Source organism: Papio anubis, chromosome 6, assembly GCF_008728515.1.
Source record: "Papio anubis isolate 15944 chromosome 6, Panubis1.0, whole genome shotgun sequence".
Classification (NCBI taxonomy): Eukaryota; Metazoa; Chordata; class Mammalia; order Primates; family Cercopithecidae; genus Papio; species Papio anubis.
In genome coordinates, this window is record NC_044981.1 from 34631029 (window position 1) to 34647024 (window position 15996).

At 46.9% G+C, this 15996-nt stretch overlaps 1 protein-coding gene across 3 annotated transcripts in view; it reads left to right on the plus strand.

The window, feature by feature from the left end:
* The window catches only part of PNPLA1 (patatin like phospholipase domain containing 1), a 48981-nt gene extending 33122 nt beyond the window's left edge, over positions 1 to 15859 (plus strand). The window contains exons 6-10 of one of the 3 annotated variants that reach the window (XM_009205011.3): positions 3781 to 4389; positions 7865 to 7949; positions 9139 to 9264; positions 12776 to 12881; positions 13597 to 15859. In XM_009205011.3, the coding sequence (XP_009203275.2) occupies positions 3781 to 4389; positions 7865 to 7949; positions 9139 to 9264; positions 12776 to 12881; positions 13597 to 13647 (977 nt within the window). In that variant the 3' untranslated portion in view covers positions 13648 to 15859. Of the gene's footprint in view, positions 1 to 3780; positions 4390 to 7864; positions 7950 to 9138; positions 9265 to 12775; positions 13577 to 13596 lie in introns of those variants that run through there. The other 2 variants (XM_009205014.3, XM_031667066.1) reach the window with 2 other exon arrangements.
* The last annotated feature ends 137 nt before the right edge of the window (positions 15860 to 15996 follow it).

The following is a 15996-nucleotide window of genomic DNA, read 5'->3' on the forward strand; positions in this document are numbered from 1 at the left end:
CACCCCCTGCCTTTCCCAAGCAACCCCGATCTGCTTTCTGCCATCACAGATTAATTCACTACAATGTGAACTCTTTTTTTAAAATCTGAATTCTTTCACTCTGCATAATTATTTTGAGATTCATCCATGTTGTTGAATGTATAAATAGTTTGTTCCTTTTTACGTTCCGTGCCACTGTATGAATGTACCACAGCTCACCTACCAAAAGAGTTGAATATACCACTGTATGCATATGCCACAGCCCATTTACCCATTCCCCTATTGATGGACATTTAGGTCATTTCCAGATTTGGGCTATTATGGATAAAGCTGCTGTGAACACTCATACATGAGTCTTGGTGTGGACATATGCTTTCATTTCTCTTGGGTAAATACCTAGAAATGGAATGACGGGATTGCGTGGTACATGCATGTTTAACATACATCCACAAATATTTTAATCGTGGTAAAAAAACACATAACAAATTTTAAGCACGTAGTTCAGTTGTGTTAACTATGTTCATATTGTTGTGCAGCAGATCTCCAGAATGTTTTCATCTTGCAAAACTGAACCTTTACACACATTGATCAACAACTCCCCCTTTTGTCTTCCTCCAGCCCCCAGCAACCGCCATTCCACTTTCTATGCTGATGATTTTGACTACACTAGGTACCTCATATAAATGGAATCATGCGGTATTTGTCTTTTTGTGACTGGCTTATTTCACCTAACATAATGGCCTCAAGGTTCATCCATGTTGCAGCTGTAGCATGTGACAGGATTGTCTTCCTTTTTTGAGGTGGAGTCTGGCTCATTGACGGTGGCGAACAAACCGTTTATTTTCGCGGACGGACGTTCCTGGGCTCAGACGCAGAGACTACAGGTACGTACCTGCAGCCAGCTAATTTTTGTGTTTTAGTAGGGTAGGGTTTCTGTTTGGCGGGGATGGTCTCGATCTCCTGACCTCATGATCCGCCCGCCTTGGCCTCCCAAAGTGCTGTGATTACAAACGTGAGCCCTCACGCCCGGCCGATTTTTCTTCCTTTTTAAAGCTAAATATATTCCACGTTTTCTTTGTCCATCCATCTGACAAGGGACACTGGGGTTGCTTCCATCTTTCGGCTATTGTGGATAATGCTGCAGTACCCATGGATGTATACATGTCTCTTCCAGATCCTATTTCAATTCTTTTGGATATATAACCAGAATACATGTTTGACATTTTAATAAACTGCCAAATGGTTTCCCAAAGCAGTTGTACCATGTTTCATTCCTACCAGCAGTGGATGAGCATTCCCATTCCTCCAAAACTTTTGGTCTTTTTTTTTTTTTTTTTTTTTTGAGACGGAGTCTCCCTCTGTCGCCCAGGCTGGAGTCGCGGTGGCTAGATCTCGGCTCACTGCAAGCTCCGCCTCCTGGGTTCACGCCATTCTCCTGCCTCAGCCTCCTGAGTAGCTGGGACTACAGGCGCCACCTCGCCGGCTAGTTTTGCTATTTTTGAGACAAGGTTTCACGGGTTAGCCAGGATGGTCTCGATCTCCTGACCTCGTGTGATCCGCCCGTCTCGGCCTCCCAAAGATGCTTTCGGGGACCCCACAGGAAGCGAGCTACCGTGCCCGGCCAACTTTTGGTCTTTAATTAATGCTCAGAATTTTTCATTGTAGCCCTTCTAAGAGGTGCATGTCAGTAACATATTGTGGTTTTAATTTGCATTCCCCTAATGACTAATGACTTTGAGCATCTTTTCATTTGCCTATATGCCTGCCATAGATCTTCTTTGGTGAAGCATTCGTTCCACTCTTTTGCACATTTCTCACCTAGACTCTTAATAAGCTTTGTGTTTTTAGGGTAGTTTTAGATTTATGGATAACTTGTGAAAATAATACAGGGTGTTTGTTTCACATCTGTTAGATGTTACAGAATGATACATACATACCATGGTATTCAGTCCAGTACATTTGTTACAACTTATGAACCAGTCTTGATATATTTTTAAGTAAGAGCCATTGCTTATTCAGATTTTCTTAGTTTTTACCTAATTCGTTTTTCTGTTCCAAGAACCCTCACCCAGGGATCATATTACATTTCGTTGTCACATCTCCTAGGGTTCCTCTTGCCTATAACAGTTTCTCAGACTTTTCTTATTCTTTTTTTTTTTTTTTTTGAGACAGAGTGTCATTCTGTCGCCCAGGCTGGAGTGCAGTGGTGTGATCTCAGCTCACTGCAAGCTCTGCCTCCCGGGTTCACGCCATTCTCCTGCCTCAGCCTCCCGAGTAGCTGGGACAACAGGCATCCGCCACCATGCCCGGCTAGTTTTTTGTATTTTTAGTAGAGACGGGGTTTCACCATGTTAGCCAGGATGGTCTTGATCTCCTGACCTCGTGATCCACCCGCCTCAGCCTCCCAAAGTGCTGGGATTACAGAGATTTTTCTTATTCTTGATGACCTTGACAGAGTTGACTATCGGTCAGGTATTTTGTAGAATGTCCCTCAGTTGGGGTTTGTCTGATGTTTTTCTCATGATTAGGCTGGGGTTGTGAATTCTGGGGAGGAGACCACAGAGGTAAGGTGCCATTCACATTGCATTACCTCACAGGCACATGCTGCCACCGTGACGTATCCCTGCTGATGTTGACTGTGACCGCCTGACTGAGGTAGCATCCATTGGGTTTCTCCATTGTAAAGTACTCTTTCTCCCTCTATCCTTACTGCAGTCTTTAGAAGAAAGTCACTGTGCACAGCTCATACTTAAGGAGTGAGAAGTTATGCTCTACTCCCTAAAGGGTCAAGTATCTACACAAATTATTTAGAATTCTTCTGCAGGGGAGCTTTCTTTCTTCTGCCTGATTTACTTACTTAGGTAATCATATGTTTATATCAGTATAGACTCACGGTTATGTTATACTTTGGGTTATTATTCAATACTACTTTATTTTTTTCCTCAAATTGTTCCAGCTTTGGCCATCGAGAGCCCTTTCAGTTGGCTCTTTTACACATTTTAAAAACTGAATTATTTGTTTTCTTATTTAAGGGCTGTTGTATGGTCTAGGTAAATGCCCCTCCCCCACCCATCCTTTTTGAGACAGGGTCTCACTCTGTCACCCAAGCTGGAGTGTAGTGGCGCAATCATGGCTCACTGAAGCTTCAGCTTCCCAGACTCAAGCAACCCTTTTACCTTTCTCAATGAGTCTTACAACCACAGTGACCTTCTCAGAACCAGCCTCAGCTGGTTGCCTCCACTGCCTAAAAGTCGTGCTACAATAATGCTTGCCATGAAAACCAAGGATCTTAGCTGCTGCCTACAGCCCTGACATGGTCTGGCCCCTGCTGCCTCCTCAGCCTCCTCCCCCAGCACTGTCCCCTCACCCCACGCTGACCTTTCAGGCCCCCACCACCTGGAGTGTCCTCAAACTTTGTGGCCTTTGTGTGTGCTGTTCCCTCTGCTGAAACACCCTCACCACCCCGCCCTGACCATCCTGGGCCACGTGCCCTTCAGATCTCTGCTCACTGCCAGTCCCTCAGATGACCTGCCGTCTCTCACAGCACCACGCTCCTCTCTTCCTGCACTTGCCTCAGCTGAAACTCTAGATGATTTGGGTGGGCAACGCCTGCTCCCCCACACTACACCGTAAGTGCCAGGAACCATCACGTTTGTTTTCACTCATGATAAATTCAAGTAAGTACAGAAAGACCTTTGAAAAGCACTGATCCTGTTTAGGAAAATAACTCAAGAAACCATTTTCGCAAAAGCCATGCTGCTGCCTGGGCTGAGTAACACCCCATGCTGTCGTTTCTCCTAGATGCTGTTTATCTTAATTCTCCCTCCAAGAGAGTGATTTTCCCCCGGGTGGAAGTGTACTGCCAGATAGAACTCGCCCTTGGCAATGAGTGCCCTGAACGCAGTCAACCAAGCCTTCAAGCACAGCAGGCCAGTCTGGAAGGAGCCCCACGACCTCACACGGAGTGGGTTCCCAAAGGGGATGGAAGGGGCGGCCACAGTCCGCCTGTGTCCCCACCTGTGCAGACACTTGAATCCACATGCGAGTCACCTGTTTCAGCACCAGTCTCTCCACTTGAGCAGCCACCTGCTCAGCCACTGGCCTCTTCAATGCCACCTTCTCCAAGTAACATGCCACCTATATCATTCCCAGCTGTGCACAAGCCACCCAGCTCCACACCTGGCTCATCACTGCCCACGACACCACCTGGACTGTCACCTGTGTCACCTCAGCAGCAGGTACAACCGTCTGGATCACCACCCAGATCCCCACACTCTCAGGCACTCACTTCACCCAGGCCATCCCTGGGGCCTTCAACTGTGGGGGCACCTCAAACACCGCCCCGAGGTTCTTTTTCAGCCTTCCCTGCTCAGCCACCTGTGGAGGAACTAGGCCCAGAACAGCCCCAAGGTATGGACCCTTCTGGCTTCTTATGGCTTTCTCATTCCTGGAGCCCCTCGGCAAGAGAGCAAGGACACCAGGGCCGATAACTGCTTTTCTAGGGGTGCATGGATGAAGTTAGCAGTGAGCTTCAGCGTCTCTGTTCATTATGAGGACAGTCCGCCACAAGGGGGCAGTATAAAGGACATTGGTTCATTCCCTTGGTGCAGTGCTTCTCAAAGCGTGGTCCCCCCACCAGCAGCAAAAGCATCACCTGGGAACTTGTTAGAAATTATAATCCTCAGGTCCTATTGCAGACCTACTAAATCACCAACTTTGGAGGTGGGGCCCACCTGTCTTTTTTACAAGCTCTCCAGGTGATTTTTTTGCCTGCTCACATTTGAGACCGCTGGGCCAGTAGATTTTTACTGTGAAACCTGCTGTGCTGGGCAATGCTACTCAAAGAGTGGTCCGCAGACCAATCCAGCCCTCAACTGTGTGTTACTAGCCCACCACGGAGTGAATGCAGAAATTAAGAGTAATCATTTAGAAATGTTTGTAGCACTAAGGTATTGCCACAACATCCTGGAGCTTGACCATTTTTTACTAATTTATTTGCATTGTATTTCACAAAAGTACGAGTTTGTTAGACTACAAAGAAATTTTTTAAAAACTGGTTCCTTACTACTACAGATGATTTCAGAAGCACCACTATATGGGCTGCAAAGATAAACTGTTCTCAATTCCTTACTCAGGAAATCTCCCTTTCAGCAGAGGAGATAACACGGATACTAACCTCAAAAATACAGTCAGGGCCTGGGTGTGGTTACTCACAACTGTAATCCCAGCACTTTGGAAGGCCAAGGTGGGTGGATCACCTGAGGACAGGAGTTCAAGACCAGCCTGATCAACATGGTGAAACCCCATTTCTACTAAATACAAAAATTAACCAGGCATGGTGGTACACGCCTGTAATCCCGGCTACTTGGGAGGCTGAGGTGGGATAATCACTTGAATCCAGGAGCTGGAGGTTGCAGGGAGCCGAGATTGCTCCATTGCACTCCAGCCTGGCCAACAAGAGTGAAACTCCATTAAAAAAAAAAAAAAAAAAAAAAAGGAAGTATTAAGTACTATATAACTAACAAAAACACAGTGTTGGAGGGTATTCGTAGAGAATAAGACCACTTCTCTCTGGGGGAGTATGAAAAGCTTCTTGGAGGTGACAGGTGAGTTTAAATGGGCAGGATTTTGAACATCATGGTTTGTGGGATATATGGGATGGAATAGAAAGAACATTTCCGATTTTGTTTATTTAAGACGCTCAGTTGCAGTGCAGGGATGTGCAGGGTACTTTCAAGGTACTTTAGGAAGGAGAGGACATGTGTGTGGCCACCATGGATGGTCTGGGTGGGGACAGAGGGACAGAGACCCAGATGAGGGACTGAAGCCAGATTGTAGGGTGCTCATGGTCCTCAGCCAAACTTCCAGAGCTATTATAGTAAACATCACAGATCGGCAATGTCTCCTCCTCTGGGAATTAGCCCCAAGTTGGCAGAGATGCCCTTTCTTTGGAACAGGTTTACTTTGACTCTTTTAATGAGACAGAAACAAAAGGCCATTAAGAAAATTAGGCTGTGGCTCATGCCTTTGAGAGGCAGAGACGGGCAAATCACTTTCAGTCAGGAGTTCGAGACCAGCCTAGCCAACGTGGTGAAACCCCATCTCTACTAAAAAACAAAAAATTAGTCGGGCATGGTGGCAGGTACCTGCAGTCCCAGCTACTCAAGAGGCTGAGGCAGGAGAATCACTTGAACCAGGGAGGCAGAGGTGGCAGTGAGTAGAGATCTTGCCACTGCACTCCAGCCTGGGCGACAGAGTGAGACTCCGTCTCAGAAAAAAAAAAAAAAAGAGTCAGAAAATAGGTCACAGTGTTTTACCTGCTCTCTTATTTCCTGTTGAATGCAAAACATTTGTTTTACATTAATCATACCTGTGCATGAAGGTGGCCATCTTCAGGTACCTGAGCAATCCTGGGCCCCAAGTTGGCATCCTCACTCATATTGGGGGTGGATAGAGGGCATATATAGTCTAGTGATTCTCCGCTGGAAGTGATTTTGTTTCCAGGAGACATTTAGCAATGTCTGCAGACATTTGGTTGTCACCTAGTGGTTAGAGGCTGGGGACACTGAAAAATACCCTGTAATTCACAGAATAGCCTCTGTAAAAAGCTCTTAGTGTCAATAGCATGTACTGAGATTGAGAAACCATGTTATAGCTTACAACTGAGCCTCAACGGTGACATCCTAGGCCATCTATGAGAGTTAGGCAGAGCTGAGACGCCCTAGAGCAAGCTCATCCAGCGCGTGTCCCAGGACGGCTCTGAATGCACCAGTCTATAAAAAATTCATAAACTTTCTTAAAACATTGTGAGATTTTTTTTGGATTTTTTTTTTTTTTTAGCTCATCAGCTATCATTACTGTTAATGTATCTTCTGTGTGGCCCAGGACAATTCTTCTTCTAGTGTGGCCCAGGGAAGCCGAAAGACTGGACACCCCTGCCCTAGAGTTTAGTAGTATCAGTCATTTAATGATGGCCATTGGTGGCATTGGGGAACAGGAAAATTGTTAAAAGCCCTAGGAAAATCCAAAAACAGAAGGACAAGCCTCAATGTGAATAGATTTGGGAGAGTTAGGGACATACAACAGGCCTCTAACAAAATAGCTTCAGAGGAACCTACATATACTTTATATTACTTTTATTTATATATAATACATAATTACATATTAACCTTCATATATTATGTACCCCCATACTCATTAGAAACATGCAAAGAGCTCACTTAAGAGCAACGGTTGTGAAACTATTAATACTCTGTTCCAAGAAACAAGCAAAAAGCATTACATGAAGCATGTGATGGAAAGTCTAGCCCCCTCCAGGGGATTTTCCTGAAAACCTTCCCTAACACACTGCTTTCTGTGAGGGCGCTATTTTTTTCTTTTCCTTCTTTTTTTTTTTTTTTGAGACAGTATCCCACTCCCAGCTCACTACACTCTCAACCTTTGGGGCTCAGGTGATTCCCCTGCCTCAGCCTCCCATGTAGCTGGGATTACAAGCATGCACCACCACACCCAGCTAATTTTTGTATTTTTAGTAGAGACAGGGTTTCACCATGTTGGCCAGGCTGGTCTCGAACTCCTGGCCTCAAGTGATCCACCCATCTTTGCCTCCCAAAGTGCCGGATTACAGGCTTGAGCCACTGCACCTTCCCTGGGAGTTGTTTCTAATGTTCCACCAAGGGTCCGAGTCAGCCCCTCCACAGATGCCACAGGCCTGCATCTCAGTCAAGTCCCACAGCATGACTCTGGTTGTAAAGATGAGAATTTGAGGACAAGAGAGTTCTTTGCTGTTTTTAAACCTTCTCATTTACTTACTATTACTATTTCAAAAATGACTCCATATCCCCCCTCCCCATCTCCCTCTCGTTTCCTATATTTTTACTTTTAGCTGTAGCTCCTCTTGTCTCTTCAAATCCAAAAAGCGCCGTGCCTCTGGTTCATGTGAAGGAAACCGTCAGCAAGCCTTATGTCATGTAAGTTTCTCCCTCGTGGAGCACGCTCTTTCCTTTGGGCGGGAGAAGGGAGCCCGGCTAAGCCATATCTTCCACCACCTTAGCTGCCCCAGGAACCCTGGGATCCTTTTCTGGTGTGTGTGATTGTGTGATTACAGGTCCACCCCTTTACGTCTCACAAAGCCGCCTTCTCTTGTTCAGTGAGGGCAGTGTGTGGGGAAGGAGCCTGTCCGTGTTGATGTCATTCTCTTCTCCTGCACACTGGGAATGCTCCTTCTCTGAGTGCAGTGTGAGAATGCGCATCCCCTGCCCTCGTATTTTATTCTCCGGTGATACCACCGTTCAAGAAGGCCTGCAGGCATCCTACCTCCCAGCCTTAGGCAGCTCCTGCATGGCATGAATTAAGGATCTCTATCAAAGGCCTTCCTTACTCAAACTATTTTCTATTAGCCTCATAATGACCTGATAGTCCTAGACTGTAGACTGTCCCCAGAAAATCTTTTTTATTATGCACATCAAGTGTCTGGGTTGTGCAACATACACTCCATTGTATCTTTGCAATAACTATGAGAGGGCCCGGGGATCTGCATTTTTTTAAAACATCCCTGAGGACCACATTACCCAGGCTCCCTTGCTGGCTGAATGCCGTTTGTACTGGCAGTGGGGGAGGCACCGCAGGAGATCAGAAATTGGGTCGAGGGTATTTCTCCCCACAACCCCAGCCCTCCTCTCATCCCTCCCTGCCTTGGGACCACTCTGGCAGTGGCTGGGTTTCTCCATGACCACAGCTGTAGGTATTGAGAGAGCAGGGCCCGAGGCATTCTTGCTTTTAATGTTTGCACTCTCTCTCACATCAAGTGTATTAAAATTTACCTGCTTCCCACATTAAGTATAATTTTAACCATAAAACTTTTTGAAAGAGTTTGTATGAATTTAACAATTTTGAGCTTAGGCATAAGTTATGCATTTTGTTCACATAATTTAAACCTTTTTGAATTTACATATAACTGTATAAAAGTCTGACTCATGGACATGATGTTACTTAGATAAATATTCATTGATTATATTTTTAAAAGTTTGCTGGGAAATCCAATGCTCAGCCAGGGTTGAGAACCAAAGCACGGGTGTGCCCACTTGCGGAGCTGAGCAGGCCCAGATGTTGGAGGGCCCAGGCCAGGCCCATAATGAACCACTTAATCTCTTTGCCTAGGGAGAGCCCTGCTGAAGACTCAAACTGGGTGAATAAGGTCTTCAAGAAGAACAAGCAAAAGACAAGTGGCACCAGAAAAGGTTTCCCAAGATATCCGCGATCCAAAAAACCAAGCGGCAAAGTGCAGTGAGCATGACTAATGTTCCTTAAATCCCACGGAGAGGAGCAGCTTTGGGAACTGTGTTCAGGGAGATTCTGAGGAATGGAGGGGAGAGTAGGGGAGTAGCGGAGGGGTGGGAGGTTGGGCTTTGGAACAGACACATCCGACATAAAATTCCTGCTCTGCCACAACTCCACTCAGGGATCATGGTTGGGACACTTGCTCTCCCTGAGGCTCCATTTCCTGTAAAATGGGGTTGACACCACTTCACAAAGTTGTGAGAGTTTAATGTGATCAATGATGTAAATTGCCTCATAGAATGCAGCATGTGTAATAGCTCACAATAAGTAGACGTTATGTTTACATAATTCCCAGAGGTTAGCTGGTTGTCTCTCTGCTTCTGAAGAGATGCTACTTAAAAACAAAACTAGACAGGCCAGTCACGGTGGCTCTAAGCCTCACCTAAACCAAGTTTTAATTTTTTTTTACTAAGTCATCATATTTTAATTAAAGGCTCATGCAGGTATACAGACACACTCACAAATTCAAATGACAGCCTCAAATTCAAACCAAGCCAGGTATTATTTACAATTATTTCATTGGGTCATCAGTGTATTCTCTGAATTGGCCAGGCATGGTGGCATGTGCCTGTAGTCCCAGCTATTTGGGAGGCTGAGGCGGGAGGATTGCTTGAGCTTGGGAGTTGGAGTCTGGCCTGGGCAACACAGTATTCTCTGAATGGAACAGACCCACACTGCTATTTAATTTGCTTCAAGTTTTCATTGGTCAGAAAAACCTCTAATCATTCTGAGCAACATCCTTCCTGGTTGTTCTTGTCCCAAGTGGGGTCCCTGGATGAGCACAGGGATTTATCAGACAGACAAGGGTCAGAGGCTCACCTGGTGGCCAAAGACCCACCTCAAAGTCTAAGCAATGCACTTGGTGAGTGATGGGAAGCAGTATGGTAGGAGGAGATTCTCAGAGCTGCTGCAGGAAGTGGAACAAACCACATGTTCTTTCTGGATGACAGGTAGGTAAGGGACTGTGCAGGATGGCAGCTAGAGGTCCCTGGGTTCATGGGATCAACAATCCCAGCCTGGGATTCTTCTCACTCATTCTTGATCTCCAGCCCCAATGCTTTCCTGACCTTTGAGTGTCCTTATCTCTGTCTCTAGGAGCTCATGGTCAAGTTCGGTCGTGGGAAGCCAGGCAGGTCTGCGGTGGGTGTGGGGAGCCTCCCTGGGGCTAGGAGCACTATCTGGAAGCCAAGCCCAGGCTCCAGTTCCTTGATTCCAGGGCCAGCTCTCTTCCCACTGCAGCAGAGAAGCAGGAACTGTCAAATTCAGCAAGAGCCACTTTGGTCGACAAACCTTCTGGGAATGAAGGTGCTTTACAAAGAAACAGGCTGTGATAGAAACAAACAAGACAACATTCATAAACTGTGGGAAGCACTGTTGTCATTGGGTCACACCTCCTGCACCAGGCAGGTGGTTGTCTGCTGCGTTCCTTCACAGAACAGATGATGAGCCTGCCTGGAGGTGGCAATTTACCAACTGATGGTCTTAAGCAATTCCAAAGGCTGGGGTAAGGGGTAGAAAAGAGAAGCTCAAAAATGTTAGGGATAGAGAAGCGGGGAGTGATTCAGGAAGAGGAGAAACCTGCTCATTTCCTCCCAAACTACAACTACTGTCACATCCATGGGCTACTCCTGTGCAAACTTCCAGTCCCCAGCTGATATCCCTGCTGACAAGCAGAGAGAGGCTAGAACAAAAGCTAAAGTGTAGATGTCCCACACACTAATCAGTATTGCTTTTTAATCAGAGGTCGAAATTCATACTCTAATGCAAATTGTATTAGTCAGTTATTGCTGCTATTATAACATTGCATAACAAACAATCCCCCAAATCTCAGTGGACTACAAGGACAAACATTTGTGTTTCTCTTTCATGGGGCTATGTGTTGGCTGGGATAGCTGTATTTAGGCTGCAGGCTGGGTTAAGTCTGCTCCAGGCCCCTTTCATTCTAGGACCAGCAGTGATGCCAGACTTGCTCTTCTCCTGGAGCGTGGGTGGGTGTACGTATCAGCCTAGCTTTCCTCTGCTAGCCTTGGCTCTCCTCCAGTAAGAGTTCAGTGGTCATCTGACTCTGGATTGTGTCACTGGCCTCAAAGTGAAGAGACAGACTGAGAAATTGAGAGGCTGCCTACAGGCTACAAGTGGAGAAGGAGGACCCCATCTTGCCCCCAAATCCTCCTAATTCCTACCAAGTCTGTGAGATGCCGCAAGTTTCCACCATAAGAGATCCTTTTCTTTGAGTTTCTGTGGAATTTCGCCCATTACAATGTGAGTGTAATAATAACAGCTACAGTTTACATAGTACTTATGTGCCCAGCACCATGGCACAGAGAGGTTAAGTAATATGCCCAAAGTCACACGGTTGGTAGGTGGCAGAGCCAGGATCCCAATCCAGGTTGTCTGTCACCAGTGTCCTGATGTTCCAACTCAGTGACACAGCCTATGAGGGTGGTAGGAGCACTGGAGTGGGAGTCAGAAGTCACAGAGGTTAGCACTGGTTTCTCCATTCTGGCAAGTTACTCAGTGGGTTTCAGTTTCTCTCTATAACATCGGCCCTGCCTTCAACCCATGGTTATTTAGGACTTAAATGAGAGGCTGAATGTGGAAGCGTCCTGTGTGATTCTGGTAACAAAGACATGTCAGGACCTTATGACCAGTGCCCAGGCCTGTATGGGACATTTGGGAGGGTCCCAGGCAGTCTGTAGGCTGGGGCACCAAGACAAAGGAGCAGAGAGAGGGTATCTGAATGCGTGGTTCCTCCTAGGAGCTTTTAGGAATGCAGATTCTTGGGCTCACCCTGCACCTGCTGAATAAGAAACGGGGCTGTGGCCCAGCAGTGTGTATTGTGCATGGTCCACCAGATGACTGATGCATGCTGGAGTTTGAGAACCACTGGATTACTATGGAAGAGAAGCACAGAGGAGAGGCAGCTAATTCACTCTGTTAGCTTGGGGATCTCAGGGAACCTGGTGGAGGTGTGGAAGAGGAGCAGAAGTTAGTCAGACTGAGGATGGGGGTGTGGGAAGGTATTCCAGGCACATGGGATGGCCCAGAACAAGGAAATAGTCTATGCAAGCAGTTAACTGTGGTTGCAAGGATGGAGGTAGCGGAGAGGCCTGGAAGTGAACTTGGAGATGTGGTGGAAGGTAGGTCAGGCTGGCTTGAATGACCGGCTAATGAGGCTGGACTTCCCATGTGGTGCTGGGGAGTCATTGCAGGGTCTAAGCAACAGAATGATAGATTTGAAGTTTATGGAGATTTGAAAATCATCCAGGAATGTACAAGTCCACATCCCAGTGTTTTTCTGGGCTTCGCAAGTGTTTTCCTCCATTTTCCTAGAGAGGGCGAGTTACTTGCCCAAACTCACACAGCAGGTGGAGGTAGGGCTTGGAAATGAGGCCTTCTGATTCTCCCTTTTGTCTCCCTTCTTTTCACCTGTTCTTCCTCGGCTTCTCCTATCCAGGTCTGCTCCCTGCCCACTCCACTTCCCTCTGCTCTCCACTTCTGAGACAGTTTGGCTCACCTACAGACCTCATCCCAGCCGGATCCAGGAATGCAGCTGCCCTGAGGTGTGGAATTCCTTAGGATGACCTTGGAAGGCAGACACTGCCTGTCCTGTTCTGGGATGCTGTGGTGACTCCTGGGTCTCATTGATCCAACTCCTCTTCTTCTCCCACCTTTCCCTTCCTGGTCACAGTCAAGGTCAACACTAGCCCAGGCAGCACCTTGTGTACTAAGAAAATAGCACCCCTTCCTGGAGAACCTGACTACCAGCCACTGGAAAATTGTCATAATATACTGATTTTGTTAGAGTAAGATACTTGACTGACAACTGCTAGAAAACTACAAAGAACATGCAAAGACATGCATAAGTCTACGAATCGCCTACCCCCTTTATATGGCACTGTACCCTTGTATAGCGTAAACTCTGTACAACTGTACTCAGCCATCCAGAGACCACTCCAGCCCTATCCCCTTCCTAAAAAAACAAGTATCAGTTGAACTTTCATACATGGAATGATGTTTCAAACACCCTTGTATCACCTCCCACTGGAGATTACATTTGCAAGCAGCAAAAGACCCTTGGGTAATGAAATGAACCCCCTAACTGGCTTTTGGTGTAACTTGAGATTTCCAATTTCCATGCATTGGCTATAAAAGGCCTGGCTACTTGCTCAGGGCTGCCCAAGGTGTATGAACCTGTAAGGGTGATCCTTGGTGGAACTCAGGTTAGGGAAGCCCTAGATAGGGGACTCAGAAATGACAAATCTGTCCTTTTCCTAGGAAGCTGTGAGCCGTGAGAGAGAACTGGAGCTGGAATGGGAGAGAACCTGAGGACCCTGAGGCCAAGCCTGCTTCTCACTGCTGTCCGGCACACTCCCCTGACTCTAGGCCTTTTTGAGGACCGGGGACAAGACCTACTGCCAGTCCCAGTGGTGCGCAAGATCTGTTTCCCTTCCAGGGTGAGCATCTCAGCTTCCCTGCGATCCTTTCAACCCTTCCACTACCCTACTCTGGACAGACTGATGGACGCCAGCACTGATCGGCGCTCATGGACCTTCCTCCCAACCTTGGCCTGAGCTTGCTTCTTTGAGATGGGCCGGATCATTTCTACTCTCCCCAGGATCCTGTCCAAGGGCAAAACTCTTGGGGGCCCAGCAGGACTGAGCCAATGACACACTCCCTCTTTCCTGTGGTGGCAGGAGCCCAAGTTCTATTGTTTGTTTTTTAATTCTCACAGTGTACTAACGGCTTGGCCTGAGCTGGTCACTGGAATCACTGGCTGAAATTGCTCAGGCAGCCTAGGCATCGAGATCTTTCGAGCTCCCCCGGGATTTTGTGGTCCTGCGGTGTTGAGACGGGCTGCCCTGAAGTCCTGGGTGGCTGTAGAGGAAGAAGGAGGCCAAATGTCCCTCCCCTGCAGCCAACACAAATGAGGGCTAACTCTCTGTCTGCTGTTCACACCTCAGTGAAAATGTTCCATGAGGAAGACAACTTCAGCCTCAATTTTTCCAGCCTGTCCAGAAAATAATTGCCCCTCACCTCCCCAGAGAGCAGACAATCTCCAGTCCCCGCCAGGCCCAGCAAGGAAGCCCCAGCTGCCCACAGGCCTCAGGTACATTTGCTTACCAAATCCTGAAATGCAAAACCCAGAATGAATGGGTGGAGGACGATGCTAAACTGGCCTTAGGAGCCTGAGGACGCCATATGCAAATTTAAGCCTGGTGGGGTTGGGGATATAGGGGCTTGGGGCTCAGCTGTGGCAACAGACCCCACTTAACATGGCCATTTCAGGGAATAAAATGTACCTTTGAGACCCTGAAAAGGGTCAAAGTCCCAGGGGCCTTGCATCCTCTGCCTACTCTGGTTGATCTGTGACCAGACCAGTCAAAGGAAGCAGCTGGAGGTGTGTGCTGGGGGGAGACTGACCAGAGAGGCCCGCCTGGCCGCAGGCCTTTCTTCCAGGAGTGGCCTCCATGTTTGCAGAAGCCTGAGGCCTGGAAACTAGGGGGAGGAGAGTGGCCTCTTTTGCACAGCCCAGGAATGCTTGTTCCCTGGGACCCAAGGAAGACTCGAACTTAATCATAATTATTGTTTTAATTCAAAGTCTGTATTTAGAGCTCAGATGCTCTTAATGTCATTTATGTTAAAGTATTACTACATCCACTTGCGTATTTCTCTTCACTTGGGTTATTTTTCTTGTTTTGAGGTAATTAAAATAATTGTTCTTACATTAGTTTCAGAGTTGCCAGATAAAATAGAGGACATTTTGTTAAATTTGAATTTCGGATAAACAATGAATAATTATTTAGTAGGAGTATGTCCTCAATATTGCAATTATTTATAATTTATCTGAAATTCAAATTTAACTGGGTCTCCTGTATTTTTATGTGCTAAATGTGGCAACCCAAACTAGTTTCTTTCTCCTTTTTCTCTTTTTTTTCCTAATCAACATGAATGGATTATTACATGTCAGCCACTGTGCTTTGAAACTGAGAGGCCTCGCTTGTACTAGGGGCAACACCAGAATGCTGTCTTTTCTTCCAGACAATCACCTCTGACTGATACCCACAGCACAACCCCGCTGTAACCCAGCTAACACCTCCAGTTCACACCTCCAGCTCAACCGGTTCTCAGCTGACCCCATTATCTCTGACTCACCCACTTAGGCTTCTGACTTCTCAGAGGGAGGGAATTAGGTTAATTATGTTATGATGTTACTTGCCCACCTTTTTAAAGCCATGCAAAGCAGCAGGACCTCCATGCACCTCAGTGCTCTTGTAAAAACCATCTGTGTTGCTCTACATACTTGCCAGCACTTGGGGGGAAAAAACCAAAAACATCTATGGTGGGAGTTGAGGGGCCCCACCCCTCCACAGCACCCGCACATGGTGCCCTACATTCATATTGGCACAAAAGCCCCATAACCAGTGGGGCCTGTGAGCATCCTGAGGGCAGGGGTTGTGTCTTTTACATTTGTGTATTCCACACAGTTAGCACCAGAGCTGGTACATAGTAAGTGCTCAATAAACATTGGTTGAATAAATGAACTAATGGATAAGATCATAAGTGGAGGGAAGGGCACTAAAATAGGAGTTATCAGAGCCTGATCCTGGCTGGGTTCTGTCTGTATCTGGCTGTGTGACTGTGAACAAGGCACTTCCCCACTCTGAGCCTCTGTTT